The following is a 25,798-nucleotide window of genomic DNA, read 5'->3' as shown; positions in this document are numbered from 1 at the left end:
ATTCATGCCACTTTCTTGAAGCTGCTGAATGTATACGAAGTGGGCCCTGGTGATGGCGTGTCGAGTGGAGAGTAAGACGCCATCTGCACCATGTCCTCAACGCCCAATCACTGTGAACTATACAGGAATCCTTGCTGGTGGGCCGTTTGAGGGGCGATTGTCCCCAACCTCCGCAAATCCTCCTTGCAACTCTTTTCTTCTGATGATTGCGAAGAGTCAAGATGAGTTCTTCCCGCGCTTCTCTGACCAAGAAGGCCTGTGACGGATGCAAGGTCCGCAAGGTCCGTTGCGGCGGAGGAATTCCATGTCGTCCCTGCTTGCATGCACACATCCACTGCACATACAATCGCACGCAGCAGACCCGAGGTCCCCAGAAATTACGCGCCGCGACGAGGCAGCTTATCGAGCAAAGCCAGAGAGTTCCTCTATGCGATCCTGGGATTCCAACGCAGAGTGACAAGACTTCGAAGAGGTGAGCCGTCCAGTCAATGGCTCAAGTATATCAAACTGATAGCCTATTCCATTAGCCTGTCAATTAATGCCATCCTATCGCTGCTATACATTTACCATGTGCGCGTGTACCCCGTCTGGCCGATCGTCGATGTCGATGCCCTCATATCCGCTCTACAACGCGACCTAGAAAGAAAAGACCATGAAACAATTGCACTGGCTACGGGTCTTGCTGCTGCGACCGTGGCCCAGCTAAGGCTTGGGGAAAACTGCTTGTCGGGTGAATCAGTGTCAGCGAGTGCGCTTGCGGCGCAATGTCAAGAAGCCCGAAGAGCCTTTGACTATCGCTCAAAAGTCAACCTCAACAGTGTCCGGACGGCATTTTTCCTGCATGTATACTACGAGAACCAGCAACCCGGGGGCAGCGAGTCGGTGTTGTATTTAAGGGAAGCCATTACTCTCGCCCAGATGATGTACCTGCATCGCGAAGCCTCCTATTCCAGGCTCGACCCTGAGGAGCAGCAACTGCGCCGGCGAGTACTGTGGCTTCTCTTTGTGACTGAACGGTGAGTCGACCGGGACGTCTTCTTTAGCCTGGCCAGACTATGCTGATAGCCGACTCCTAGTGGTGTCTGCATCCTCCACAAGCTCCCAGTCGTTCTCAAAACAGACACTTCAATGCCCCGAATCGAAGCCGACGACGAATTGCAAGTCTTGCCCGCGTTCCTCAAGTTGCTCGCCCTTTTCAAGTTCTTCGAACAAAGCCGGATGTTCGACATCGTCGAGGACTATCACCTAGGTCTCGATACCCCAATGAGCTCTGCCGCAGCGACTGATTCACCGTTGGATGAGATTCTCCAGGATAGATTTCGTGATGGCTCTGGCGGCTTGGATCAAGTTTCAGACGTACAGAGGGCGGATATTGTTGTTACAAGACACTGGATGCGTATTTTGACTTGGAAAGCTCTTTCGCATCATCAAATCAGAGATTCCCGCGCTCAGTGGTCTCTTTCCCCTGTCTTCCCTTTGGTTGTTGCAAGAGATCTTGTGAACGTGGTGTTCCAATTACCCCGTGCAGCACTTCAAGCCCACGGGCTGGGTATGGTAAGCTTGTCTACTTCAACTTCTTTCGTAACTATAGTCTCATTGACACCATTTATTAGCAACTCAAACTACACGAAATCGCTAGCTCGCTGGCAGACGCCGTAACCAATACAGCGATACTTCCACAAACCGCTGCTTGGGAAAAGGAAAACAGACCCAGCAACATTCTTGCGCGTCTCCATTCAATCCTGTCTGCATTTGCTGGCGGGGCGAACGATGCCCTGGTGGAAATTCTATTCCAGAAAATGGCCCAGGCGCATTATGCCAGTTCGCCTATGTTGCCATCTCTCCACAAACCGATTCCCCGACAGAAACGGCGATCTGAGACTGGGACCGCGAGTCGTGTGCACGAAGTCGAGTCTGAGTCCTGGAATGCTGGTTCTCTACAGACTGTTCCTGGACAAGCCATGAGAACTGGTGAGGGGCCCGGCGAAGAGTCACCAACCTCCAGAAGCTCTGCGCATGATCGTTCATTCTCGGAGCAGCAAGCCATACCGCCGCCTGCATTTTTCGCAGCCGCTGATCTCACAGAGCCGACTATCATCAACACTTGGGGTGATATTCAATCTAGTTTTGACTCCCTTGCTTTGCCCATGGAGCAATTAGATACAGGCGCCAACCTGTTTACGACCCCGGAAAGCCCAGGCTCAATGTTAAGCTTTGGTCACATCGACACGGTGTTCAATAACTTCATATTCAACGCTAATACTGATTATCCGTCGGTCGATCCATATCTTGCCGGCGGGCCCTCTGAAACTGTCCAGTCTCCGCAATTGAGCGCTCTCACCTAGCCTCGCCGACTTACGTTTGGGCAGTGTGGGTAATGCAACCTTAGTACTTGAACCTGAAATCAAGTCGCTTATTTCCCTCCTTTTCACGTTCGGCAAGGTCGGCTTGATAGTCGAACCTCTCCTCCGACGACAGCTGCTCCCACTGGCGCTCTTTCTGGCGATTCAGATGGCTGAGATACTCGCGCTGAACGATAAATACCAGCAGGGACAAGGCGCAGATAGCGATAAGTACCTTGTTTCCGGTGTAGTAGTACGGCTGATCCCAACTTCGATATATTTCTGGCCTGTGTCAGCTTGCCTCGTACAGTGATCGGACAGTCAACCTCACGAGAAGAAATCACAGAGCCAACTTGGACGATCACGTTATATGTCGCCGCGGTAATGGCTCGCTTCTTGACATCAAAGGTGTTTTCGGAAATCCAGGCTGAGACGATCGGGTGGAAGTAGGGGTATCCCGAAATCATGGTGGTCACAGTGAATCGTCCCCAGTTGTATCCATGGTCTGGAAGCCCAAGCAGAGTGGCCAACAGTGGGAGCGACCAGAATTCACCGATCACACAATGGAACGTTCGCTCCCCGAAATACTCACTGCTCTTGGACAGAATAAGCATGAGGATGATTTGAAGTGCCGCAGATGGAATTGTCAGCATGTTCGACTCGAAAGTCGTGAAGCCGAGTCTCTTCAGCGTCAACGACAAATAGCCCTGTACGGGGCCCTGAGGGATGTAAGCGACAAGGCCAATGAAATACAGCCCCCACATGGACTTGTCCTTCCATGCGTTGAGAACATCGCGGGGAGTTGCCCATTCATTGAGGTGAGTTAAGCCTTTGGAAGGGTCATCTCGCAGAAGACGCTGAATGCCGTCAGTGTATGTCATCGTGAAGAAGTATTGGGCAACATACGTTGATCATGATGACTTCCTGTCGTTCAGTATACCATGACCTCGGGTACAGGAGACTCTTAGTATTAGTGGGCGAGCTGGGCAGGTAGAAGAATGCCAGAACACCGATCACGAATGTCAAGAGTCCGTCGATGAGAAAAAGCCAGAACCACCCTGGCTTCCCTTCTGTGCCTCGCATCTCCAGGATACCAGCTGCTAGCAGAGCTGAGATGATGCGCGCAACCTAGTCAACCCATTGTCAGCACTTTGATCACAAACACAGAGATAGCAAACGCACATTCAGAGTGGACCAGAAGAAAGCCAGCCTGACAGAAAGCTCTTTTGTCTTATAGAAGTATGTCGCGAACAAGATCGTCCCGGGAATGAAACCACCCTCGAAAGCTCCTATCAGGGCTCGCGTCACGTAGAATGCCGCTCGACTGGTCATCCACGACTGCGTCCATGACACCAAACTCCAGAGAATCATCAGGATAGGCAGGACTCGTCGGAAGCCGAAGCGCTTGGTGAGCAGCTGCACGGGGAATTCGGCTGCAAGGAAGCACAGGAGCTGGATTGTGTTACCCTTATTTGACGGTGTCAGCTTGATTCTTTCATCTCCAACGGTGTTCATACATTGTTGTAGTCGTCGGTGGTCATGTTCAGATCTTCCAGGAATCTGTCGGTCAATGCGTTGGACAGGTTTCCGCGGTCGAGTTGCAAGCCAAAAAACTGGAAAATGTCAGAGACCATATGTTTCAGTTGTAGGGAGTCGTTTTACCATTAGACATAACCAGGTCATGAGCAGAAAATCGGTCTTCAGGACAACCCTCTTCTCCTCCTCCTCCGTCCATGACACGGCGGGATCGAAACGATGGTGACCTTCGTAAGACTCATGCGGAGGGATGACTGCTGCGAGATTCTCCTGTCCAACTGCAGGAGGAGCCTTCAAGGATTTATCATCCTCTCTGGCGTAGGCTGCGGATGGGCCTTTGGCGCTCTGCTCGATGTCGGCCATGACTGTAGAACCGCTGTTCTGGTTAGTTGCAGATGGTGGTTTCACGGGGATAAGTCAGGCTCTGGCATCCTTTTATACACCTATAAATGGCCACAAACAGTTCGTTTAACCGATGAGCAGAAGATGAGCATTCTGCGCTGTAGTTATTCGCAATCCGGCCCAGGCATAGGAAGCCATGCCCTAGCTGCACTAGGCCATTACACCACCCACGACTCCGAGCACATCATCGCGGGGTGGCGCAAATCACTCCACTGGCTCCGGTTTGAGTTTCAAATGATGGGGTTCCCCTGGGATGTTGTAGATGTGGTTCCTGGAAGGCCACGTTGTCTGTCACAGTATATGTCGTGTCGAGTGCCACAAAGTCCACGCAAACCACAAATTCACCGTCTGCAGTTGATATACACCTTTCAAGGCCTCTAGCCCAGGATTCATCCTGCCAGCCCTAGACCAGCTTTGGCAAGACAACCGGTCCACTCAAGCGGCTCTCCGAGAATTTCGCCGGAGCCCCGCCGACAGCGCTACGACGGTGCATGACTCTTGCACATTGGCTGCCACTGCATCATGACACAGGCTGATGGTTCCTTTATCGGTTCCGACCGGGTTCTGGCCCTGGGGAAATTGGCAACGTACGACAAGCCCATGGTGGGGAGATGTAGTCCGGTATATGAATGTCGCCATCACGGACTCTTATTTCCACCTCAACTCCTGTCAACCGATATCAGCTTTGCCTTCTCTCAAATTAAACGGACTAACCAAGATGCCCACCATTATCGAGCAAGATAGACCAGCCCTTGTGGGAGGTTATGCCGAGGCTCGACCGCGGCTGTCCCGACCCCTCGAGTACTGTGGTAGTTTGGACACCTACCAGCACCAGGATCTGACTCCTGTGATTGGCACCGAGTATGAGGGCCTTCAGGTCGCTGAGATCCTTCGATCTCCTAGTCGTGAGCAACTGATTCAGGATCTTGCGGTCACGAGTAGGTCGTCTAGATACCCTTTGCTGGACTCTGGCTGATAAATGCAGTTTCACGACGCGGCGTAGTCTTTCTGCGCAACCAAGATATCACACCCCAGCAGATGCGAGAGTTTGCAGAAATTCTAACAAGAGTAGCAGGATGCGTGAGTTACCTTCTTTTGTCTGCAGAGATTGAAACTGACACTGGTCAGCCTGAATCATCCGGCCTGCATGTCCATCCACTCACAGAAGAAGGAAGTGAACTGGGCGACCAAATCAGCGTCATTAGCAGCGAAAAACAAAAGAAAGGCGGCGGCCTCACGCACCAACTCAGCGATGTCAGTCGCTTCGCGTCCGCTGGTTGGCACACGGACATTAGCTTCGAGCGCGTTCCATCCGACTATGCGATGTTGAAGATTCACACTCTTCCAGAGATTGGTGGTGATACCCTGTGGGCGTCTGGATATGAGATTTTCGACCGCATATCGCCAGAGATGGCAGCCTTTCTCGAGCGCTTGACAGCGACGCATGATGCGACATTCTTTCACGACGAAGCGAGGAGACTAGGAAACCCCTTGCGCAAGGATACAAGGGGGTCACCTCTCAACCAGGGAGACGAACTCACCGCAGTTCATCCCGTGGTAAGGACGAATCGTATGTATATCCGGTACTCCAAGGGGACTTCTACTAACTGGCCTTCTGCAGCGGTAACTGGCTGGAAGTCCGTATACGTGAACAAAGGGTTTACCAAGCGCATTAACGGCGTGACTAAAGACGAGTCTGACGTGCTGCTGCAGTACCTGTTCAACGTAAGCCATCCGCAACATTCTTCCTGCGAGAGCGATAGGATATACTGATTAAACTTCCCCAGCTCGTGACACAAAACCACGACGCCCAGATCCGGTTCAAGTGGAGAAGGAACGACATGGCCATCTGGGATAACCGGTCGACCTGGCACTGCGCCACGTACGACTACGCAGAAACCAGGACAGGTGACCGCGTATGCAGTCTGGGAGAAGCACCTTACCTCGACCCGCTATCTAAATCTCGAAGACAGGCATTAGAAAATTCAGCGTGAGTGATTGGCTGGAAGAGACAGCCGCCACTGAAATTGGGCATTTGTTGGGCATTAGGGCAACCCTCCCTGCTATGCCGGTTGCGGTAACATCCATGACCGGGGTCTCCAGCCTGTCAGATCTCATCATTACACCCTCTTCATGTCCTAGCTTGACCTAGGTAGTTTCTACGCCACTATGGATTCAGTCAAAGCCGTTCCATACTTTCTAGTCCAGCTCATTCTAAGCTAATTAACAACCCCACATGATGAGGGCCTATACAGTACTATACCACCCCTCACATTTGGCCACCGGGATAACCTCACCAGTGAGACTCCTATTCTTTGCCATCATGTTTGAGAACGCGAGCTGGTCTCCCTTTTTCGCTAAGCAGCACCCTGCTCAGAGCCCTCCAGCGGCTCAAATCATTGACATCCGGTCTGACAAGAAGGACGTGGAGTTACGAGAGTCTCTGCAGCAGAGTATTCACAGCGGCAGTCCTTCTCTCCCTGACCTCTTGCTCTGGGACGAGCAGGGCCTCCGGCTCTTCGAAGATGTCACCTACTGCCCATCATACTACCTTACGGGCGAAGAGATCGCCCTCCTCGAGAAGCAACGACATGAGATCGCGTCCCACATCCCAGCAGGAAGCATGCTCGTCGAACTAGGAAGTGGGTGAGTCTCACACTCATCTCACCAAGTACACACTAGCTCCAATACTCACCTGGAAAAGCAACCTCCGCAAGACCAAAATCCTCCTCGACACCCTCGAAGAATTGTCCCGGCCCATCGAGTACTTCGCCCTCGACCTCTCGTACTCCGAGCTCCAGCGTACCCTCCGCCCCGTCACCGACGGTCGCTATAAACATGTCAAATGCTATGGACTTCTAGGAACATACGACGACGGACGCGCATGGTTGCAACATCCAAATCTGCAGTCTCGTCCGAAGACGATCATGTTCTTGGGCTCGACGCTGGGGAATGTCGATAGGACCGAGGCAGCTGAATTCCTTGCGAGTTTCAAGCCGACAGGCTGTGAATTCCTGCTCGGGCTTGATGGATGTTTGGATCAAGACAGGGTGATGCGAGCGTATGGTGATCCCGAGGGAATCAATCATCGGTTTGTGAAGAATGGGTTGGTACGAGCTAATAAGGTCATGGGAAATGAGGCGTTTGATCTGGATAATTGGGATGTCCAGGGATTCTGGGATTCCGATAATGGGGTGCACAGTCAGTATTATTATACTCGTGCCCCTGCATCTGTGGATGGTGTCTCCTTCCCGGCTGAACACAGGATGGTGGCTGCCCTGAGTCACAAATACAACGCTGAGGATCAGGAGCATCTCCTGAAGCGGGCTGGTATGACGCTCGTTGACTCCTGGTCCACTGAGAACCAGTATAGTATGTATTCTCCCTTATGGGTGTGGCCCAAACTGACACCTTCAGATTTGCTGTGCCTCGCGAGCAAATAGATACGAGCTTAGACTGAACCGCTCGTTATAGAACTCGTTGTCTTGGTGTATCTAGTCATGAACCATCTATAGCCGAAAGACATTTTGAAAAGTGATCATTCAGACGAGGCACATCCTCTAGTTCTCCGACCCAAGCGACATGCTGGTCCGGGCGACAAAGGACAAGACAGCCTGCCTGCTTGTCGATTGCATATTCCTCGTACGCGTGTCCAGTATCGCGCCCATACGTACCATCATCGGCGAAAACCTTACTGTAGTCCCATCCCAACTCTTTGTCAAACGGATGAAAAGTCTCTGGGAGATCCAGTAAATCCATTGACGTCCTCGACCCAGCATGGATCATGATGACCTCAATAATAAGGGCTCCATTTCCGGGTGGCGACGTCCGTCTTGACCTCGATCCAAGCGAATATCTCTCGAAAGCGTCTGCAAATGCCGCAACTCTTTCACGGTTCTGCTTCTGCCCCATGTCACCTGCAAAGACTAACATCCTCCATGCTCCAGTGCCTGGCATAGCCCTTGCCAGCTTCGTAGGGCAGCCGTTCGCCTGGCTGGCCACAGCAACGCTTCTCAGCCGCATTCCTACCTTGATCTTGTTGCTGCTGTCGGATCCAATAAGAATGTTCGGTGAATACGTTACCTCTGCACCTGACATGAACCCTGCATAGTCATGTCGTACTTTGTTCACCTCGCTAATAGAACCATTCTTCTCCTCGTACGCGTGCACCAGGCTGTCGTCCATCCTCATCAACTCTTCTGCGACGGGTCGTCGCTCAAGCTCGTATGTCTCGAGGATCTTGGGGTCTAATACGCCGTTGATCACAGATCCTAGTTTCCACCCTAGATTGTAAGTGTCTTGAATCGAGACGTTCATTCCCTGTCCGGCCTTGGGAGAGTGAGTGTGTGCGGCGTCGCCGGCGAGAAAGACCCTTTATCTGTCAGTCTGGAGCTACATCAATTTCTCCTCTCCTTACCGGTTCTTGACTTGGTATTTCTCGACAAGGCCTTGTTTTATCTTTATTTCGTTAGCTTCCCTTCTTCGCGAGTTCCAGTGTACTCACAGGGTAAATAGACCACCAGTCGCAGTGTTTGTAGGTCAGTTTGTACGGATGAATGATCCTCTGTACGAGCTGTATCAATGCGTCCGGCGACTCATCCGAGGCCTCCAGAGCTTTCCTTTCCAGATCTGAGTCCCCCTTTAGCTGGATATAAAACCGAACAAGACGGTTCTCTCTCTGCGCAGTCATGATGCTGCCGAATTTATCCGAATGAATCGCGCAAGACTGGCGGATATCAGCTGCTGAAGTCAGACTGGCTCTCTTCATTGGGGAGTATAACGTACGGAAATTAGTTATAGGCACAATGTCAATAACTCCCCATCTCGAATCGGTTGACTTAGCCTCCAGTGGCACCTCGAGCTGTTCTCTGACCGTACTTTTCGCACCATCGCAGGCCACGACATACTTTGCCTGTATGACTTCCGTCACCTGCGCATTGCCATTTGTCTCGTTCCCGTCAGATTTCATTAGTTGCGACATGCGATCAGTCCTCAGACTTCCTGTTTCCACAGTGACAGGGTAAGTCTCCTCGTCCGTAAAGTAGATCTTTTCCGCTCGCTTTTGTCGTTCGATCTTGATGCGGCCTTTCTCGTCAAGATAGTCAATCATGATTTGCTCAATCTCACCCTGGTGAAGCAACATCTGCTCAAACCTCGATAACCCATCCGGCTGAGACCGAGCGCGATGCTGACATTCAAGTCTTGACGACTCTGAATTGACGCCCTACCCTAGTCAGCAAGCCATCCCTCATTGAAACAGGGACAACAAACCCAATAACTCATCTCAACCTCCGTAACCCCCTTCCTGAGAATCGGATCCACGATACCGAAACTATCAAAGATCTCCAGCGTCCGACTGTGGATACCATCGGCATGACCCGTCTTGGTCCGATGGGGTTTATCGTCGATGATGCGCGCTGATATCCCGAATTGGCTTGCCCAGCAGGCTGCCATGAGCCCTGCCGGGCCGGCGCCGATGATGAGAAGATCTGTATAGGATGTTCTCAACGCCATATCTCTCGATGAAGCTTGGACCACGTCTCAAAGGCGCGATAAGGGCGATCACCTTCGACTCGAACTGGCTGCGTGGGTCGCAAGGCTTCACCTTAGGATCGAGGTATCCCCATCTCCATATTTCGCAGACTATCTCTATCGCAAGTAGAAAAAAATGGTGATCGACAGGAGTGTCATGGTGGATTTGGGCAACATGATGATGTATGGAAATGACGTCAAGCCCACGTTAAGCAGACCACAAAACAACCAGTAATCCAGTGCTTATTTTGAGGCGCCCATGTGGATACCACGCTGTCTTTCACATGCTTGTCTACCAAGGATGAATATCGTCATGGCTTGCTAAGGTTGTTGAGTTACCAAGGCATGCTGGACCGTGGACGGATATATATTCCCTTCCGCATCCGGACCAGGACCACAACACCACACCAAACAAGACAACTAAGAAAGACAATCATAATGTCGCCCATATCAAAATCACCCACTCCCCATGTCACCACCAAGCCTCAGGAGGAGGTCATGACAAACGGGGACTCCTCCCCCTCCATCCCCGTCGTCTCCAAGCAATGCCCTGTCACGGCCCAGCGCATGCCAGCAACATCCATCGACGCGTCCATCGCAAAGCCCGGCGTCGCGAGAACAAATGTAGTTGAAGGCGACAATTCAGAAGAGTCAATGAAGAAGTATAGCCAATTCGTGCGTTCCCCTCTCCACTTCAATTATGCAACCCACCACTTACCAAGAAACAGACACCCATCCAACAACACATCCTCTTCTGGGACCGCGACGGCGACGGCCAGATCTACCCCTACGACACATACGTCGGATTCCGCAACCTCGGCTTCAACATCATTTTCAGCTTCCTTGCTGTCCTCATCATAAATCTGAATTTCTCGTACCCGACGCGACTGGCGCACTCGTTTATCCCCGATCCAAGGTTCAGGGTGTATGTCGACAGTATATACAAGGCGAAGCATGGGTCTGACAGCGGCACTTTCGATCCCGAGGGGAGATTCGTTCCCCAGGCATTTGAGGATATGTTCTCCAAGTACGATGGGGATCACGACGGGGCTTTGACCCTAGGTGAATTGTTCGATATGATGCATGGGAACCGGTGTGCCGTTGATCCTTTCGGAGTTCGTATCCCCTTCGAAATTCATTCTCTGAGTGCAAATCACTAATTGGTTACAGTGGGGCGCTGCCTTCTTCGAATGGGGCTCAACATGGCTTCTTATTCAGAAAGACGGCAAGGTATACAAGGACGATCTGCAGGGGGTATATGATGTATGTTATCCTATGCTATATATCGCTATGCAACGCTAATTCAGACAGGGCTCCGTCTTTTGGAAGATTGCCAAGGCGAGGAAGACCCGCGAGGGGTGGAACCAAGGTTTCGGTCTAGGAGGTGATGGGTTCATCGGTGGTATGAAGGTATTCTAAGGCTCGACTTTTTCGCGTCATAAGGTCAAATCGTGTGCAGACCGGAATATGCAGAAATCGAAGCAGATTAATGTGAAGCAAGTCAACTGGGATTTTTGTAGAGGGGTATTTCATCATAAGGCGTTTGAATGGACGGATGAACCGTCATGTTATGCGGTAGCTTCATGTACGGTTCGGCAAAGGCGGCTCCTTCGGTAAAGTCCCCTGGATCGAACGCGGGAGAAAGTGCGGGCGGTGATGATAGAGAACCGCGCAGGTCCTGCTCGGGCGACAAGACGCGTAAATCCGACAGCATAGGCACCCGGGGACCCGGACCGAAGAATAGGCGGTTGTAGATGCTATTGCAGACTTCCCAAGCCCGTTGCGATGGGACGCTGATCGAGCCAAGACTATGGAGCCATTCCAAGCCTTTCTCTAGGTGTAGAGTAATATGTGAAGCACCGTCAGCGTGGAATCTCACGCAAAACTCCATCTCGATAAGGAGGACGGTGATGGACTGCATTAGGTAATGCAAGACACACCACCAGGGCGATACTTGAACGAGCCAAAGCGCATCCGGCTTGTCGGGTAACAAGTCTAATAACTCGCAAGCAGAATCAATACAGATCCTCGCAATCCGTTGTTGACTGAGCGCCGATGCTTCATTAGATCCTCGCTGTCGCTCAGAGCGACAAAGCGACGGTCGGCTAAGCGTGATGCGTAGACTGTAGTATCGAAAAGCTAAACTCCATCGTTGCCGCTCAAAGTCCATGGACGGATGTCGTATCTTAAACTGGAAAACTGGGGGAACGCGACTCAACCACTCATCCGTCTCCTGTACCAAGTCCATAATCGACGCGCTGATCGTCAACCACGGTCGGCGAGCAAAACCAGGACTGTAGAGCGAGTCGATAGCCCGTCGCATGATAATCGTCAAGTCGACAAAGTAGAAGAAGTAGAAAGAGTTGCTTGGGGAAATTTCCATCGGACTAGGCAGTGACTCCTGGCCAAGCACTGCATGTCTTAGACCGGGCGAGTCCCATCCTCCGGGGGTGACGCGTCGTTGGGACGTCAAACCCATCATATAGTCGGTGCGTGCTCGGAAGTCCGTCAACAAACGCGACGCAACCGATTCGCGGAATTGCTCCTCATCAAAGGGAATGGGTAGCGGCGTGGTGCTGTACTTGTCCGGTGCACTCGTCGGCCGACCCGTCATGATCGATAGGGTATTTTCGAGAGTATAGATGGACCACCACACTCGGTATCTGATTTCCTTGGACAGGTTCGACGTTTCTTTACTCTCACTGCGCAGATTGACACCCAGCGCGATAGCCGACCGAACCGAGACGCCGCACGCTCTCCAAGACCGATTGATGTGGCCAATTGCCATGAGGAAGAAAGCCGTCAGCCCCTCAACCTGGACCTGCTGGAGGTTGGGATGCTCTAACAGCTGACTTTCAGTGAAGTTGAGCTTTCGCGCTCTAGTAAAGCAGGTCATCGGACTTTCTGCTTCCGACACCCAAGGCTTCGATACCAACTGTGCAAACTTTATAGCGAGCGCAAAGACCAGGTTGAGTATCGTCAGCCATCGCTTGGTTGGTTGTATATCCGTGCGGGTATAGTACATCTCGTACTGTTGCATGAAGGGTATCTTGGCGATGATCGGAAAGGAGGGATGGACGGTGAAGAAGTAGCAGTCGAGAAGTTTGTCGGCGATGTGACGCGGTGGTCGTCCGTACGGGTCAATGTTAGGATCGAGGAGCAATTCTTCGTCATCGAGGAAGTAGCAAACGGAGGTAAGCGACTGCGACTTGTTGGATACCTCGTTATCAAGGAAAGGCGTATCCTTTTCTAGAACCTGGTACAGTTCGTTGATCCAGGACATCTCCGACGGGCCGCCCATGAAGCCGATGGCTTGTAATCCTTTGTCCTTGTGAAAGTCTTCTTGAATATATTCGATACCAAATGAGCGGACCTGATTGAGGGCGGATGTTGGATTTGCATGATCGAGGGTTGAGGTTGGGTCTGTTTCTACAGGAGCAAACTGATAACCATTAGCTGAGCCACTCAAGATAAAAGCAAAACAAAGATGTGAAGTTGTTCAAGTACCTGAGCTCGTGTTTTCGAGATGATATCCTTATCCTGACTATCCAATCGGGGCTGGATTTCCTGCAGCAGCCGATCATAAGCCTGAACCTGCTTCTCCAACTCCTGCAATCGCTTTTCCGTCACTTCCCGCTTCCCATCAACATAGACACACTCAATCCCCATAGAGGTACAGCGACCGCACGGATGATGTCCATTGCACTTTGTCTTCTGCTCGCGACACTCAATGCAAGCTCTCTTGACACGACGATTACCGTAAGCCTGTAGCTGGGATACGCGGGGGATAGCAATTTTGTGCCCTGGCGTCGAAGGCTCAGACGAAGTCAGCTGGCGTCCTCGATCAAGCGGTATGGGACCAGGCGAGGGATCGAACGGCCGATCAGGGACGGCGGGTGCAGGAGGAGGGTAAGAGACGACTCGAAAGACGCCATGACTCCCCGTTGAGCGCGGGCGCTTGTTGGACCGCATGGCACGGCGGACGAGGCGAGCAGAGGAGACGGACGTCCGTGTCCCAATTGAGAGACAGAAAATGATCCATTGCTGAACCGAACACGTGGAGAGAGGGGAGGGAAAGTGAGAGAAAAAAAAAAGGGTGGTCCCTCACGGATGCCGCGAGAGTGCGAGGAGAGACCGAGACAAGAGAAAGACCCCAATTTGGGCGAAGTGAAGCTGACGCAGATTGAGACCATGTGATTGGCGGATTGAACAGCCGGGAAATTCCTTGAGCGCACGGGTCATCCCGGCACGGTTCTCACAGTCTCACTGCACTGGCTACTATATCCGCTGCCTCTGCTGCCATTCGCTTCCAACTTTACCACTGGAGATCTCCAGATTTCTGAATCCCAATGTCATGGTACGCAGTGGGTTCAACCCATGGATCGTCTATGAAATTTACATAAATGTGACTTATCTAACGTGCATGATACATTATTGATTCACTGCGCCCACGACTGCATCCACCATCTTCTGGCTGGCTCCCAGGTACTGCAACGGATCACACAAACTGGCCAGCCGTTCCATGGGCAGGGTTCCCTTGAGCTCGGAATTGGCTTGCAGCACTTCTAATAGGCTGCGGTCCCCTTCAATTGCCGTCTTGCATGCTTCATAGACCACGTCGTGCGCCCTTTGTCGACCGAGGACCGGTGCCAATCCCATCATGACAGCCTCACCGACAATAAGGCCTCGCGTTGAATGGAGGTTCCGGCTCATCGAGTCCACCTTGACCACCAGCCCACCCAGCGCAAAATTCGTCTGATGCAAGGCGCCCACTGCTGCAATGAAAGCCTCGGGTAGGGCAACCCACTCCAAGTGCCAGGGTCCAGACGCTCGCTCAAAATCTGTCACCATCGCGTCCAAACCGAGGCTAGCGTTCGACCGGAGGAGTTTTGATGCTGCAAGGATGACTTCGCTGGAGATAGGATTGCGTTTCTGCGGCATAGTCGATGATGCACCACGGTGAGGCACAAAAGGCTCTGAGACCTCGTCAAATTCGTTCGATGACATGATCATCAGGTCAAGAGCAATTTTGCCCAATGTCCCACCGATTAGCGCCAGGAAATTGAGAATCTCGGCAACTGTATCGCGAGCAACATGCCAGGTAATCAATGGATCCTTCAAACCGAGCTGCTTCGCCAACTCAGCTCGCACTCGGAGTGCAGTCTCGGCATCTCCTATCGAAGCCAGTGTTCCCGCCGCGCCTCCGAATTGGACCAAGAGACATCTTTTCTTAATTTCTTCTAGTCGCTCCTGGTGGCGGAGGATACCGGAAAGGTAGACAGCGCATTTGTAGCCGAATGTACATGGGAGGGCGTGCTGAAGGTGGGTTCGACCTGCCATTGGACTGGGCCGTTTAGTATATGCTCGATGACGGATAATATATATATATAACATACGTATCCCGGTATTTCTCCGCGAGACCCTTCAATATGCCCACCAAGGTCTGAAGCTGCGCTTTCACAAGCTCCAATCCGCGCTTCATCTGCAGCATGGACGCATCATCTTGGATATCCTGGGTTGTGGCGCCCCAATGGATATACTTTGCGTCTTCCCCGGGCGTGCCCTCGACCAATTGCTTGACCAGAGGCAGCACGGGGTAGCCAACAATATCTGTCTCTCGTGCCAAGCGGTCAAAACTATATGCTCATTAGAGTTGTAGGCATCTAGGAAACAGCGATAATCATACTCGAGGTCGATTTTTGCAAGAGCATTGGTAATTGCTTCGCCAGCGCTGGTAGGAATTACACCGACAGCAGCCTCGGCTCGAGCGAGAGCGGCTTCGACTTCCACGAGGAACCCCACATAGGCATCGTCAGTGAAGATATCGCGCACCTCCTGAGTACCGAAGAGGTTTCTGAAAATACGGGAGTCGAGAGCAGAGACGGCCATTTTGAGTTGTATGACGACGAGGGGATATGATGGGCTGTGTGTATTTGTATGCTTCGTGTCGGTCGGGATAGCACTCTTATCCCGCTGCTAACATTCCCCACTGTGGGGTTATCCCGGGTCAGCCTTGAACCACGCTCCTTGACTTGTAGCGACGCACTATACCTGACTTACTGTTTGGGTGTTATCAAAGACAGAGGACATGTTAGGTTCAAATCCATCTAGACTTTTTCTGCTGTTCGGTACTGATTTTCTCAGCACTTTTAAATGACCACGCGAAGGGTTTGAGGCACGTCGCCCAGATCAGAAAATCTTCGTTGTTTCAATAAGAACCGCATCTCTTTGCTCGGATGATCAGGGTAGAGTAGGTGCCCAGTAGTAATCTCGTATAGAACCGTATCGAGGGCGAAGACATCATCAACTTCAGTGGAGATATCTGGGTCGCAGTCAGGCCTAGCATACCGGGTCGAATACGACACCACAGCCATATCATCATCGATAATCGAGCCTCCGAAATCCGCGAGGACCAAGCTGCCGTTTTGCTGGACCAAGAAATTGTGACTGCCAAAGTCACTGTGAATCACATTCTTCGAGTGGATGTATCGCAATGCCTCAGCAGCTTGAACCGACCATCTCCAGAAAACCAAATATCAGCTGAAGCCCACATAAGTAAATGGGAGAACCTCACTGGGATCGTTGATTGGGGTATTTTGACAAGTCTAGGCTGTCGGCAAGAGTACCGGCTGGGTGATGTTCAAATACAAGCCCGCTGGAAAGGCCCCCGCCACCGCAGTACTCGCCGTAGTAGCGAAGAATGTACGGATGAGACCCAAGTCTTTCGTAAATGCGCTTCTCACTTTGTTGCAGATCCCCTACCACAGGATGGTCGAACGTCGGCTTGATTACAAGGCCGGTGTCGGCGACCTTGAAAACCTGCGCGAAGCATCCAACGCCAGCAAGTTCAAGCTCTGATAGATCGGTCCGTTCTAGTGATTGTGCAATGGAAGCAGGGAGCATTTTTGGGGAAGGAGAATAAACAAGCGGAGTTGGCGTGTGGAGAGAGCAGCAAAGAGTGTGTCCGTAGGAAGGAATACTGTCATGTGACATGTGCTCTTTGTGAACTCAATGACTAATCCAACGTTATGCAGTGCTGCCATACGAGTGTCGATTGCGAGTGTTGCTCTTGCTTCCACTTTCGCCTCTGCATTCAATGGACCTCCCTTCTTCCCCTTCCTCAATTGCCCCTCGAAGGCTGGGTCAAGCATGGTATGCTGCTTGTACTCTCTCAGATTTCTCGACTGACCGTGAACAGTGACCGATGTCGAAAGTACGCCTCCATCGCTTGTATTAGGCTGCTCTCTGTGACTTCTAACCTCGACTAGAAAGAAAATAAAATGCGATGGTGCCCTGCCAGCAGTGAGGCTTATCGGATCATTCTTATCTGTATTGGCATTATGCTTACGCTCTTGACAGTGCAGAAACTGCGCCAAAGCAGGCATTCCTTGCGAGGCGTCCGAGGTCCTGCAAAGAAACACCAGGGTCAGAGGATTTGTACCCGACCAGGTCCAGGATCTGAAGGCTCAACTCGCTTATTGTCAACAAGCATTGCAAGCAGAACGTGATGCAGTAAGCGTCTTGCGGCAGCAACTAGCTCAGCAGCTCCCACCAGGGCCGTCCGCCGTGCAGCCCAACCTCGGTCCTCCCTCACTTCCACCACCGAGTCCAACTGCACCTAGCCCGGATGTCTTTTCTCGCCATGCTGGTTCAACGCTTTTGGGTTCGCTGAGCAGACAGAGTACGGATACAGCTCCCAATAGCTCTGCGTACGTCATCAAGCACATGGGGAGAATGGTTCTTGACCCTGCCGGTGTCGGTCGCTTCGCTGGCTCCATAACAGGCGTTCATTTTGTCCTCGGCGTCGAGGAGGCATGCAAACGAGTACTTCACTTTGAAGAAGCGTTTCCCGAAGGCTGCTATAACCTCTACCTCGGCCAGCCCACCAACGGGCCAGGGACGTCAAGAATATCGCGTCTAGGGATTTCCGTACACGACCCAAACGAGGATATTCTGGCCCATCTTCAGCAACCAATCTCTTTCTATGCAGAGCAGGTTCAACTTTATGTTCGCAATTGGGAAGCCTTCTGTCCAGTCCTGGCCGGTGAGCAGCTGATCGGCGAAATTGAGCATTTGGTGAAAAAGGTGCATGACGGTTGTAACTTTTCCCTCAATGATGAAAGTTCCCTTTGCATTTTATTTGCAATCCTGGGCATTAACGACTTCACCGGGAGGGTCGGCAGTGATTCAATCCTCGGCGCCCGAAAAAAGTATATCTCGTTATTTGAACGGATGCAATGCGGTCTTGTGGCCCGCGCGGACATCAGTAGCCTACAAGCACTAGTGCTGATTGCCTTTTATCACCAGCTTACTGGTAGGTCTCTGTCCCTCATTCAGCTCAATGGCCATATGGTTCGCGTCGCCCAATCACTCGGGCTGCATCGTCATGCTAGACGCTTCCGACTCAAAGCAGCCGAGGTTGAGCTACGCAAACGAATTTGGTGGTGGCTTTACGCTTTTGATCGGTGGGTTGTGAAGGCCCTCGGACGTCGACTCGAACTTACAACTATAGCATCACGTCCATAGTACACGGTCTTCCCGCTCTTATTAGCGATATCGATGTTGACAACGACATGCCGACCGACTGTCAGCTCCGTAGTCTTGAGGATACCGAGCTTATCCACCCTCTTCCAGGACAAACAACCCCCATCTTTTCCTTCAATCACTATGCCGCGATGGGCAAGAAGATGTCCTCTATACTGGACTCATTGTACACTACTACCCAGCGACGTCTAGGTGCTGCGAAGATTGAACGACTTGACCGGGACATGCGAGTTTGGAGCCAGAACTTGGATGCAGGTGAAAATACATCAGAATCACTACAACTACACTCATTGTCTCCCGACAGCGGATGCAGCAAAATGCTTTGTTAATTACGACTTTTAACTCATTTTGCTATGATTCTGGTTCACCGTCCTGGTCTCACCTTCGAGGAGAGTACCCCCGAGTTTGCAAGCTGCCTTATCGCATGTGTCGGATCAAGCACCGAAATCATTCGCTTGCTGAACCTAGCGGCTTCAGAGGCAACTTGCTTTCTTTATCTGCTTCCAATCGGTCCTGGTCCAATCTTTCATTGCGCTTTGATGCATGTCTACTGCCAATGCAAGGCGAGGACACCCCCATTCGGCCAGACCGCTGGTCTACCAACTGTCAACGAGAGCGTCGATACCATTTTCAAGGCTGTTGATATCCTGGAGAGGTATCACCAGCAGGAGTCGTCACACGGCTCCAGCGAGATCGGGAACAGCTTCTATCTTGACGCGATAAGTGCAACGATAAAGACATTGAGGAATTTGATCTCATTGTTACTGCAGCCCAGCTTTCATCCTTCGACCGACAACGAATCCTGGCCTAGCGATACCGCTCTCGGCGCAGTCCCATATTCGCCCTTTGGAGCCAATTCACTGTATGATCTGAATCATATGACGGCTATGGACTGGGCTCAGGACATTACAGACACTTTCGGTTATTTGCCCGATTTGGGTGGGTAGAGTGGCGGCCCTGCGCTTTGGTGTCGGTATAGCCTCCTATACCGAACGCTAAGCTTCCTTTCTCCACCAAGATCGCCCACCAGCACCCTACTCTACGGTACGCTCACTGCGGTTTACCTAAATCTACGGACTCCAAATGCTCGGGCCGGGCTTCTATTCCGGCACGATACAACTTTCATCTTTGTTAGCCCTGCTGACAGTGACATGTCCTGCCCCATGCGGGCAACCCCGGGGCTGTAGTGCAGCGTTCGTTAAATACCCCAGACTTCTCCCCAGATCGGCATCGCTGATAACAGTTTTGCGCATTAGGACTTTCACGATGGGTGCCTCTACTTTTCTCTGGGGTTTCCGAGGCCGCAGTCTTGCCCTGGCTCAGCTGGCATTGATCGTCTGTCCTTCCTTCGTGCTCTTCGGTTACAATCAATCCAACTTGGGAGGACTCGTCTCACTGTCTGACTGGGTATCTATCTTCCCTCGGATCGACACGCACAACACCACCGGAGCCCAGAAGAGCGATAATGCTACCATCCAAGGTTGTCATTGCGTGCTTTACCTTGGGTGCCTTGTCCGGCTGTCTTTCATGCTCTTATACATCCGAGAAATTCGGCAGGCGTCCTGTGATCTTTGTCGGCGCTTTGTTGACTCTCATCGGACAAGTGCTGGAAGCGTCGTCTTTTCACCTGGCTCAACTCATCATCGGACGCACAATTCTGGGCGCTGGCATTGGAATGCTTAGTGGAACGGTTCCCACCTGGCAGAGCGAGTGTTCTAGCTCGAAGAACCGTGGTAAGCATGTGGTTCTTGATGGTCTGTTCATCTCTCTTGGGTATTTTCTGCAAGCCTGGATCAATCTGGGCTTCTACCAATTTGAGACTGGTCCAGTCACCTGGCGACCTCCCGTCGCGCTTCCTTGCGTTCTCTCTCTCATCCTTATGTCATCCATCTTCTTCATGCCCGAGTCTCCTAGGTGGCTCGCTCGGGAGAGTCGAGCAAGAGAGGCCCAGGTTACTCTCTCAGCCCTGAAAGATGTGTCCACGGACTCGCCAGAGGTCATGGCCGAGATTGCCAGCATTGAAGTGTCGCTGGAGCAGACAGCAAACCGCGCAGGGAGCCTATTGGATCTTTTCGGCAACGGAGAGGGTGGCCTTCTCTACCGCTTCAGCATTTCCATGCTGCTGCAATTTTATCAGCAAATGGCTGGTGGAAATTTGAAATCAGTTTATTCGACTGTCATCTTCCAGCAAGGTCTAGGATTAGACGCTGAACTATCTCGCATTTTCTCTGGGGGTACCTTAACCTGGAAGCTCCTCTCCTGCTTTGTCTCTTTTTTCACGATTGACCGGCTTGGTCGCCGATTTGCGTTCATCGTCAGTGGTACTGGCATGGCGGCCTGCATGCTAGGACTGGCAGTGGCCACATCCTTTCCCAAATCGAACTACCCAGCTCAAATAATCTCAGTGCTATTCATCTTCCTATTCAACTTTTTCCTCCCGATTGGCTTTCTAGGAGCCAACTTTCTCTACACTACTGAGATTGCTCCTACGCGTCTACGCGTCGCTATGTCTAGTATCTCGACAGCGAACCACTGGCTCTGGTACGGCGCACAAATATTCCCTCTCCTATAAAAGATCTCTAACTTGTCCAGGAACTTCGTCGTGACAATGATAACCCCTGTCGCAATCGAGAGCATCGGCTACAAATATTACATTGTATATACCTGCATCGGCTTCTGTATTCCGCTGTCGATTTACTTTCTGTACCCCGAGGTCTGTTCTGCTGATTACATTTCCAGAAACAAGCTAACAGTATTTTCACCAGACTATGGGCCGCACCCTCGAAGAAATAGACCTTATCTTCCGCGAAAGTCCTTCCGTCCTCGGTACCGTACGATATGCAAAGCGGCGGCCGCGGCCTTCGCTCGAGGAGCAGCTTGGTGGGAAGCCATTGTCTGAGCATGATGAGGTTGTCGAGAAGAGCGAAGTTTGATCTTATATTTTGATGTTAGACATGCTTAAGGAAATCGTCACTTACGAAGACGGAGTCTTGCGGCTGGACATTTACGATTTATGGTTCTCTTGGTCAAGCTTTATTATGAGAAAGGGATGAATGTACTCGAAATGTTGACGTGACTATACCAATGCATGAAGGAGCATGACGTTCATCCCATGTTGATTTACAATGGTATGCCCCGTGTTTAAGGGTCCACAGCTCTTGCGCTTCCACTTGCCTCAGATGAATGCCCCAAAGCAATTTTTGCTCGTGGAGGTTATGGAGGTTGTGGAGGTCATGGAGGTTGTGGAGGTCGCGGAGGCACTCGGGGCCATGGGAAAGGTATTATTTTGGAGCAAATGATAACTAAGTAGCAACTATAGCTATTCCTAAAAAGGAAACAGTCTAATTAAATTTATTGCATTTTTTAAGCAACATAGAAGAGTTTACAAAGTTAACTTTTATAAAGTTAAGCAGAGGGTTAATACTTAACCATGGGGATATTTTACCGGGCGAATAGCGGGCGGCAAATCATTTCCGAAGTGTAAATTACAGTTTGATGACCTCGATATTCGCGGTAGAAAAAGCAGACAGTTCGCGCTTAGAATTATCAAGGTTGGACTGTGCTAGTCGACCAGTGTCGTGACCAGTGTCGTGACCAACTGCAGTTTTAACCCAGTTCCCAGAGTGCTCTCAGAGCTTCAGCGCGATCCGAAGTCTTCCAACCAGTTTCGCGTTCAATCCGAGATAGATGCTTCAATATTATCAGTTTCTCTGCCGGATAGTCATCTTCTGCATTCCTTGGGGCAGGAAATCTGGTACTACGTAATTTCTCTGCGTTTAGGCCGCCTCGTGCAGCTGAGAGTGAAATCTGAGGTCGGTGCCCTAGAGGGCTACATGATGCGGTATCATCGGGCTCTGGTGAGGGGATGCTTTGAGTAAAGACGGTGCTCGCGATGTGTAATGGATGCAGTTGGTTAACCCAGTTCGCACTTATCTATTCAGCCAATCTTCACGAATACGCTTCAGGAGCACGACTCACTGGGACTGGTTGCTAATTGATATGCTAACAAGCCTGCGTGCGTGCCATTCCAGATTATACTACGAATGGCGGCATATCTCATCAGCGATGCAGGTTCGGCGACGTTGGGAGGAGCCATACCATTTCTTCCGATAAACATCCTGATGCTTCCGTTGCAACTAGTCCCGTTTGAAGGAGCAGGATGCAACCAGTGTGGTAGAAAGTGTTTCCACAAACTGGTTCATCAAGCGTTAGTGGCTGGAGACAACACCGGTATGACCGCTGTAGACTGACTGGACGAAGAGCGAGAGAGGAGAATTGTGGGAAATACTTTCGACGATGGAAAGTCCTCCAGTAAGGGGCAGACTTCTGGTGGCCGAAGCTGATACCACTTCTGAAGCTCGTCCCAAACGCTTGGTGCCAGGAACGCAGGCACTGGACGATTGTCGTAATTAATGTCTGCACTATTCGCACTTAGTAGATTCACAATCTTCGCGAATAGAAGAATAGGTAAATTGCAATAGTCATCGATATTTCCTTGATCCCTCACAGACTCAATTGACGTATCGTCGAGCCAAAAATCGGTTGGGATGAGTGTCGTCTTTCCTGTGATAAATGCTGCCCAAATATCTATTGCGTCCTATTGTCAACATCACTCACTCTGTCTCCCAGTTTCATATCAACAACATACCTATCCTAGCAAAGGCCCAAAAGCAAGATTTCACAATTCCTGGTGCGGAGCCATTCCACTTTTTAGCCTGCAGCAGCCCAGCGCAGCCCTACATATTGAATAATCAGCATGAGACATAACAACCAGGCAGTTCTCAAAGTCCCCAGTATTTACAGCCCTACCTTCAAGTGTCTTCGCCACTCATGAACATCAGAGGCCATCATTTCGTAAACACAGAGAAGTGTACAGGTGGCCAAGACCGACGCACCTGGCGCTGCCGTATCATTGCGCAGTAGTAATTGTATGGTGTGCTGGTAAAGCTCCAATGTCAGAGGCCGCTCACGGCGATCCACATAGTCAAGCTGGCATGATGCTAGTGCCATCGCAGCCGAGGTAAATGCGGGCGATTCCATCATTTCGTGGATGCTCTGTACTGTGAAATGCTTGTTCGAATCTGTTGTCTCACACCAAGTTCCGGTCTCTTGGATATACAAAGATATCAAACGGAGCCTTTCCGAATTGCTTACTATCAAGGGGGTTTCCAGATGAGTCGAATAGTCATGATGAGGGGCCAGCCGAGCGAGCGATAACGGGGTGCTATGAGTATCCGACCATGAAACTGACCCATAGTCTAACAGCTGTGCATTTTTAGAGCCGAGCACAGGAGATTGAGCAGCTGCGGTGAAGCTCAAGGCAAGAAGGTCTGATATGCTAAAGCCGCCCCCTGCATGCCACAAAGCGGCTATATCAGGTCGCGAAACGTCGTCCTCTGGAAATCGACCAGGTGCTTGTTGTTCGGTCTGTACCACTGTATCATCAGGACTCTCTACTGCAGGACTACCTGCAGCAGATTCTGACTCTTCCGACTCTCCGCGGTGCAATTAGCATGGTGATCCGCCATGTTCCGGAACATGGTAGTCAAGGAGTATGTCATTAGTCTCATTAATAATCTGCCATATACGTCAGCCTGTTGAACTGGATAGATTTTAGCCATACCATATGAGGGATCTGAGATTTTCTCCGCGTCTCAACCGCCTGCAGATTAGCAATCTCCTGGCGCGAAAGACTAAGAGTCCGCGAGTGGTAGAAAGAGGCCTTCAACCCCACTGGCAAGTGCCACCGCGCGATATACAGTTCTGACAGTGTGGCCGAGCCCCGTCACCTGTGAACAGCAGGTTCAGTTGGTATTCCAGACCATGCTCTCTATTAGTAAGACGGATGAAGTACGGACATTTTCGGCGCCTGGTTCTGCAAGGAAGGCTTTTGGGCGAAAGAGTATTAGCGGAATTCCATCTCCAATAAAGGGTAAGCGGGACCTACCAGCCTAAACGGGTTCGTCTGCGCGTTGGTATTTCAGTCATTGCTCTCTGGTGAGTATGTGAATAAGACTATACGAGTGGTTGACAAGAAAAGAGGGAAGGTGGAAGCGCAGGCACCATGATAACGTTAGTCAGTGTCTGGCTTAACTTAATAATGCACCGGCAGCTGCGGTTGCACTTTCCACTTTTGGCAATACCTGTCTACGTCACGCCCCTCTCGGCCATTATTTAAAACATCAACTAAGGTACCTACACTCCTCGAGACCAGTCTCCGCTACAATGTCAACTGAACCAAACACTGCTCTTGTCGTGCGCGTGGCTGACGGCCAGTCGCCCAGACTCTCCGAGGAGACCATCTCCATCCCCCGCCCTGAGGCACACCAAGCCCTAGTCAAGCTGTCTCATGTGGCTCAGAACCCCACTGATGGTAGGCCCTATACCCAGTCTAGGTGCCTGCAGAACTTCCATTCTAATTTACATAGTGCAATCCTTTGACGGCAACGCCTTCGGCGACGGTACTGTTCTTGGCTGCGACTTTGTAGGCGAGGTTGTTGAGCTGGGCAGTGGGGTCACGCGCCTTTCAAAGGGCGATATCGTCTCTGGTCTAATTTGGGGAGGTGAGCTCATTTCTCGGTGAATACGTGGGCTGCCTGAATACTAATCTATTCCGCAGGGGAGATCAAGTATCTAGGCGCCTACAGCCAATACTGCGTCGTGGATCAACGAATCTCCTTCAAGGTACCCTCTAGCATCTCGCGAGCACATGCTAGTACTGTTCCATTGGCTGCGGCTACAGCATGGCTGGCCCTACTCTCTAGCAACTGTTTAGGACTTGATCGATCTAAGGCCAAGAACACTAGTGTCCTAATCTGGGGTGGCAGCTTCAAGTGACAGGAATTGCTCCAGAGCAAGCGGGATTAAATTAACTGTGCCCAGCAAGCGTTGGTTTATACGCAGTCCAACTCGCCTCGATTCTCGGCTTTGAAGTCGTAACAACCTGCAGCTCTAAGCACTTTGACCTTGTGGAATCCTACGGGGCAAAGCATGTTTTTAACTACAAAGACGACGACGTCGCAGCGAAGATCAAGAAGGCAACCCCTAACCTCGCTCATACCTTCGATACAATTGGTAACTCTACCTCGTCGGCGACCGCATCTCAAGCACTTCTTGACCAAGTTGGCAAGCTCTGTACCGTGCGCCCAGGCAAAGCGCATACTGAGAATGCTACTCCCGGAACAACTGTCACGGATGTTCTGGTTTGGACTTCTTTCCTGAAGGATCACGCCTATGGTGACTTTAAGTGGCCGGTATGTACAAAGATTCCGAAACCCAGTCTTATATCATCCAGTCCAAAACTAACCCGATATTCAACTCCCAGGCGTCGGAGGAGGACCACGAACTCTCCAGCGGGTTGTTTCAAAACCTACCCGACTGGCTGGAAAAGGGATTGTAAAGCCGAACAACCCCAAGGTGCTGAGTGGACTAAAGTCGGTTCC

General features: G+C 51.3%; 12 protein-coding genes across 12 annotated transcripts; 6 read left to right on the top strand and 6 right to left on the bottom strand.

The window, feature by feature from the left end:
• The first annotated feature begins 110 nt into the window (after positions 1-110).
• On the top strand, positions 111-2,387 carry BDV14DRAFT_161183 (Zn(II)2Cys6 transcription factor). Its single transcript, XM_073766766.1, has 4 exons — positions 111-472; positions 528-1,016; positions 1,077-1,554; positions 1,614-2,387. Exons 1-4 carry the CDS (start codon positions 222-224, stop codon positions 2,343-2,345), a joined length of 1,950 nt encoding a protein of 649 aa, XP_073622529.1. The 5' UTR covers positions 111-221; the 3' UTR covers positions 2,346-2,387.
• BDV14DRAFT_193676 (putative MFS transporter) lies at positions 2,386-4,241 on the bottom strand (the record flags this gene model as incomplete). Its single annotated transcript, XM_073771813.1, has 6 exons — positions 2,386-2,624; positions 2,674-3,199; positions 3,249-3,470; positions 3,525-3,809; positions 3,860-3,955; positions 4,005-4,241. The coding sequence occupies 6 exons, from the start codon at positions 4,239-4,241 to the stop codon at positions 2,386-2,388; spliced, it is 1,605 nt and encodes a 534-aa protein (XP_073622528.1).
• Positions 4,242-4,998: 757 nt separating this feature from the next.
• Positions 4,999-7,893, top strand: BDV14DRAFT_212285 (uncharacterized protein; the record flags this gene model as incomplete). Its single annotated transcript, XM_073776281.1, has 7 exons — positions 4,999-5,218; positions 5,266-5,360; positions 5,409-5,850; positions 5,902-6,005; positions 6,068-6,188; positions 6,581-6,926; positions 6,985-7,893. 7 exons carry the CDS (start codon positions 4,999-5,001, stop codon positions 7,721-7,723), a joined length of 2,067 nt encoding a protein of 688 aa, XP_073622527.1. The 3' UTR covers positions 7,724-7,893.
• Positions 7,069-10,056, bottom strand: BDV14DRAFT_212281 (FAD binding domain-containing protein). The gene is made up of 5 exons (XM_073776280.1): positions 9,552-10,056; positions 9,066-9,504; positions 8,785-9,020; positions 8,698-8,738; positions 7,069-8,652 (listed from the first exon to the last, which is right to left on the bottom strand). Exons 1-5 carry the CDS (start codon positions 9,792-9,794, stop codon positions 7,779-7,781), a joined length of 1,833 nt encoding a protein of 610 aa, XP_073622526.1. The 5' UTR covers positions 9,795-10,056; the 3' UTR covers positions 7,069-7,778.
• On the top strand, positions 10,057-11,214 carry BDV14DRAFT_161194 (caleosin family protein). Its single transcript, XM_073766767.1, has 3 exons — positions 10,057-10,487; positions 10,541-10,927; positions 10,983-11,214. The coding sequence occupies exons 1-3, from the start codon at positions 10,158-10,160 to the stop codon at positions 11,112-11,114; spliced, it is 849 nt and encodes a 282-aa protein (XP_073622525.1). The 5' UTR covers positions 10,057-10,157; the 3' UTR covers positions 11,115-11,214.
• On the bottom strand, positions 11,143-13,929 carry BDV14DRAFT_161211 (transcription factor domain-containing protein). The gene is made up of 2 exons (XM_073766768.1): positions 13,320-13,929; positions 11,143-13,254 (listed from the first exon to the last, which is right to left on the bottom strand). The coding sequence occupies exons 1-2, from the start codon at positions 13,782-13,784 to the stop codon at positions 11,314-11,316; spliced, it is 2,406 nt and encodes an 801-aa protein (XP_073622524.1). The 5' UTR covers positions 13,785-13,929; the 3' UTR covers positions 11,143-11,313.
• Positions 13,930-14,115: 186 nt separating this feature from the next.
• BDV14DRAFT_184419 (class-II fumarase/aspartase family protein) lies at positions 14,116-15,745 on the bottom strand. Its single transcript, XM_073770507.1, has 3 exons — positions 15,499-15,745; positions 15,209-15,448; positions 14,116-15,156 (listed from the first exon to the last, which is right to left on the bottom strand). Exons 1-3 carry the CDS (start codon positions 15,699-15,701, stop codon positions 14,244-14,246), a joined length of 1,356 nt encoding a protein of 451 aa, XP_073622523.1. The 5' UTR covers positions 15,702-15,745; the 3' UTR covers positions 14,116-14,243.
• A 216-nt stretch (positions 15,746-15,961) lies between these two features.
• BDV14DRAFT_205551 (kinase-like domain-containing protein) lies at positions 15,962-16,715 on the bottom strand (the record flags this gene model as incomplete). Its single annotated transcript, XM_073774754.1, has 2 exons — positions 15,962-16,331; positions 16,387-16,715. The coding sequence occupies 2 exons, from the start codon at positions 16,713-16,715 to the stop codon at positions 15,962-15,964; spliced, it is 699 nt and encodes a 232-aa protein (XP_073622522.1).
• Positions 16,716-16,908: 193 nt separating this feature from the next.
• Positions 16,909-19,303, top strand: BDV14DRAFT_193669 (Zn(II)2Cys6 transcription factor; the record flags this gene model as incomplete). Its single annotated transcript, XM_073771812.1, has 5 exons — positions 16,909-17,009; positions 17,081-17,114; positions 17,172-18,277; positions 18,325-18,586; positions 18,746-19,303. 5 exons carry the CDS (start codon positions 16,909-16,911, stop codon positions 19,301-19,303), a joined length of 2,061 nt encoding a protein of 686 aa, XP_073622521.1.
• A 319-nt stretch (positions 19,304-19,622) lies between these two features.
• BDV14DRAFT_193668 (putative sugar transporter) lies at positions 19,623-21,289 on the top strand (the record flags this gene model as incomplete). Its single annotated transcript, XM_073771811.1, has 4 exons — positions 19,623-19,763; positions 19,837-20,897; positions 20,949-21,069; positions 21,122-21,289. The coding sequence occupies 4 exons, from the start codon at positions 19,623-19,625 to the stop codon at positions 21,287-21,289; spliced, it is 1,491 nt and encodes a 496-aa protein (XP_073622520.1).
• Positions 21,290-22,415: 1,126 nt separating this feature from the next.
• Positions 22,416-24,344, bottom strand: BDV14DRAFT_212278 (Zn(II)2Cys6 transcription factor; the record flags this gene model as incomplete). The annotated part of the gene is made up of 9 exons (XM_073776279.1): positions 22,416-22,549; positions 22,608-22,943; positions 23,005-23,092; positions 23,166-23,783; positions 23,895-23,933; positions 23,980-24,049; positions 24,091-24,145; positions 24,215-24,243; positions 24,304-24,344. 9 exons carry the CDS (start codon positions 24,342-24,344, stop codon positions 22,416-22,418), a joined length of 1,410 nt encoding a protein of 469 aa, XP_073622519.1.
• Positions 24,345-24,581: 237 nt separating this feature from the next.
• On the top strand, positions 24,582-25,755 carry BDV14DRAFT_205546 (zinc-binding alcohol dehydrogenase family protein; the record flags this gene model as incomplete). Its single annotated transcript, XM_073774753.1, has 5 exons — positions 24,582-24,729; positions 24,785-24,919; positions 24,976-25,189; positions 25,243-25,609; positions 25,681-25,755. 5 exons carry the CDS (start codon positions 24,582-24,584, stop codon positions 25,753-25,755), a joined length of 939 nt encoding a protein of 312 aa, XP_073622518.1.
• Positions 25,756-25,798: the final 43 nt, after the last annotated feature.

Source organism: Aspergillus stella-maris (assembly GCF_047715825.1).
Source record: "Aspergillus stella-maris strain CBS 113639 unplaced genomic scaffold BDV14scaffold_99, whole genome shotgun sequence".
Taxonomy (NCBI): Eukaryota; Fungi; Ascomycota; class Eurotiomycetes; order Eurotiales; family Aspergillaceae; genus Aspergillus; species Aspergillus stella-maris.
Note: the sequence above shows the minus strand (reverse complement) of the source record. Positions and strands in the feature narration are given on the sequence as shown.

Bases quoted from the DNA above. Each gene is read 5' to 3' on its own strand.
- BDV14DRAFT_161183 (XM_073766766.1), top strand. From the start codon at position 222: ATGAGTTCTTCCCGCGCTTCTCTGACCAAGAAGGCCTGTGACGGATGC. The intron at 1,017-1,076 runs GTGAGTCGACCG...GCCGACTCCTAG, and splicing joins CTTCTCTTTGTGACTGAACG to TGGTGTCTGCATCCTCCACA. The intron at 1,555-1,613 runs GTAAGCTTGTCT...ACCATTTATTAG, and splicing joins AAGCCCACGGGCTGGGTATG to CAACTCAAACTACACGAAAT.
- BDV14DRAFT_212281 (XM_073776280.1), bottom strand. From the start codon at position 9,794: ATGGCGTTGAGAACATCCTATACAGATCTTCTCATCATCGGCGCCGGC. The intron at 8,739-8,784 runs GTGAGTACACTG...AACGAAATAAAG, and splicing joins ACTGGTGGTCTATTTACCCT to ATAAAACAAGGCCTTGTCGA. The intron at 8,653-8,697 runs GTAAGGAGAGGA...TGACAGATAAAG, and splicing joins AAATACCAAGTCAAGAACCG to GGTCTTTCTCGCCGGCGACG.
- BDV14DRAFT_161194 (XM_073766767.1), top strand. From the start codon at position 10,158: ATGCTGGACCGTGGACGGATATATATTCCCTTCCGCATCCGGACCAGG. The intron at 10,488-10,540 runs GTGCGTTCCCCT...ACCAAGAAACAG, and splicing joins TGAAGAAGTATAGCCAATTC to ACACCCATCCAACAACACAT. The intron at 10,928-10,982 runs GTTCGTATCCCC...AATTGGTTACAG, and splicing joins GTGCCGTTGATCCTTTCGGA to TGGGGCGCTGCCTTCTTCGA.
- BDV14DRAFT_161211 (XM_073766768.1), bottom strand. From the start codon at position 13,784: ATGCGGTCCAACAAGCGCCCGCGCTCAACGGGGAGTCATGGCGTCTTT. The intron at 13,255-13,319 runs GTACTTGAACAA...AATGGTTATCAG, and splicing joins TCTCGAAAACACGAGCTCAG to TTTGCTCCTGTAGAAACAGA.
- BDV14DRAFT_184419 (XM_073770507.1), bottom strand. From the start codon at position 15,701: ATGGCCGTCTCTGCTCTCGACTCCCGTATTTTCAGAAACCTCTTCGGT. The intron at 15,449-15,498 runs GTATGATTATCG...ATGAGCATATAG, and splicing joins CTTGCAAAAATCGACCTCGA to TTTTGACCGCTTGGCACGAG. The intron at 15,157-15,208 runs GTATGTTATATA...TAAACGGCCCAG, and splicing joins GCGGAGAAATACCGGGATAC to TCCAATGGCAGGTCGAACCC.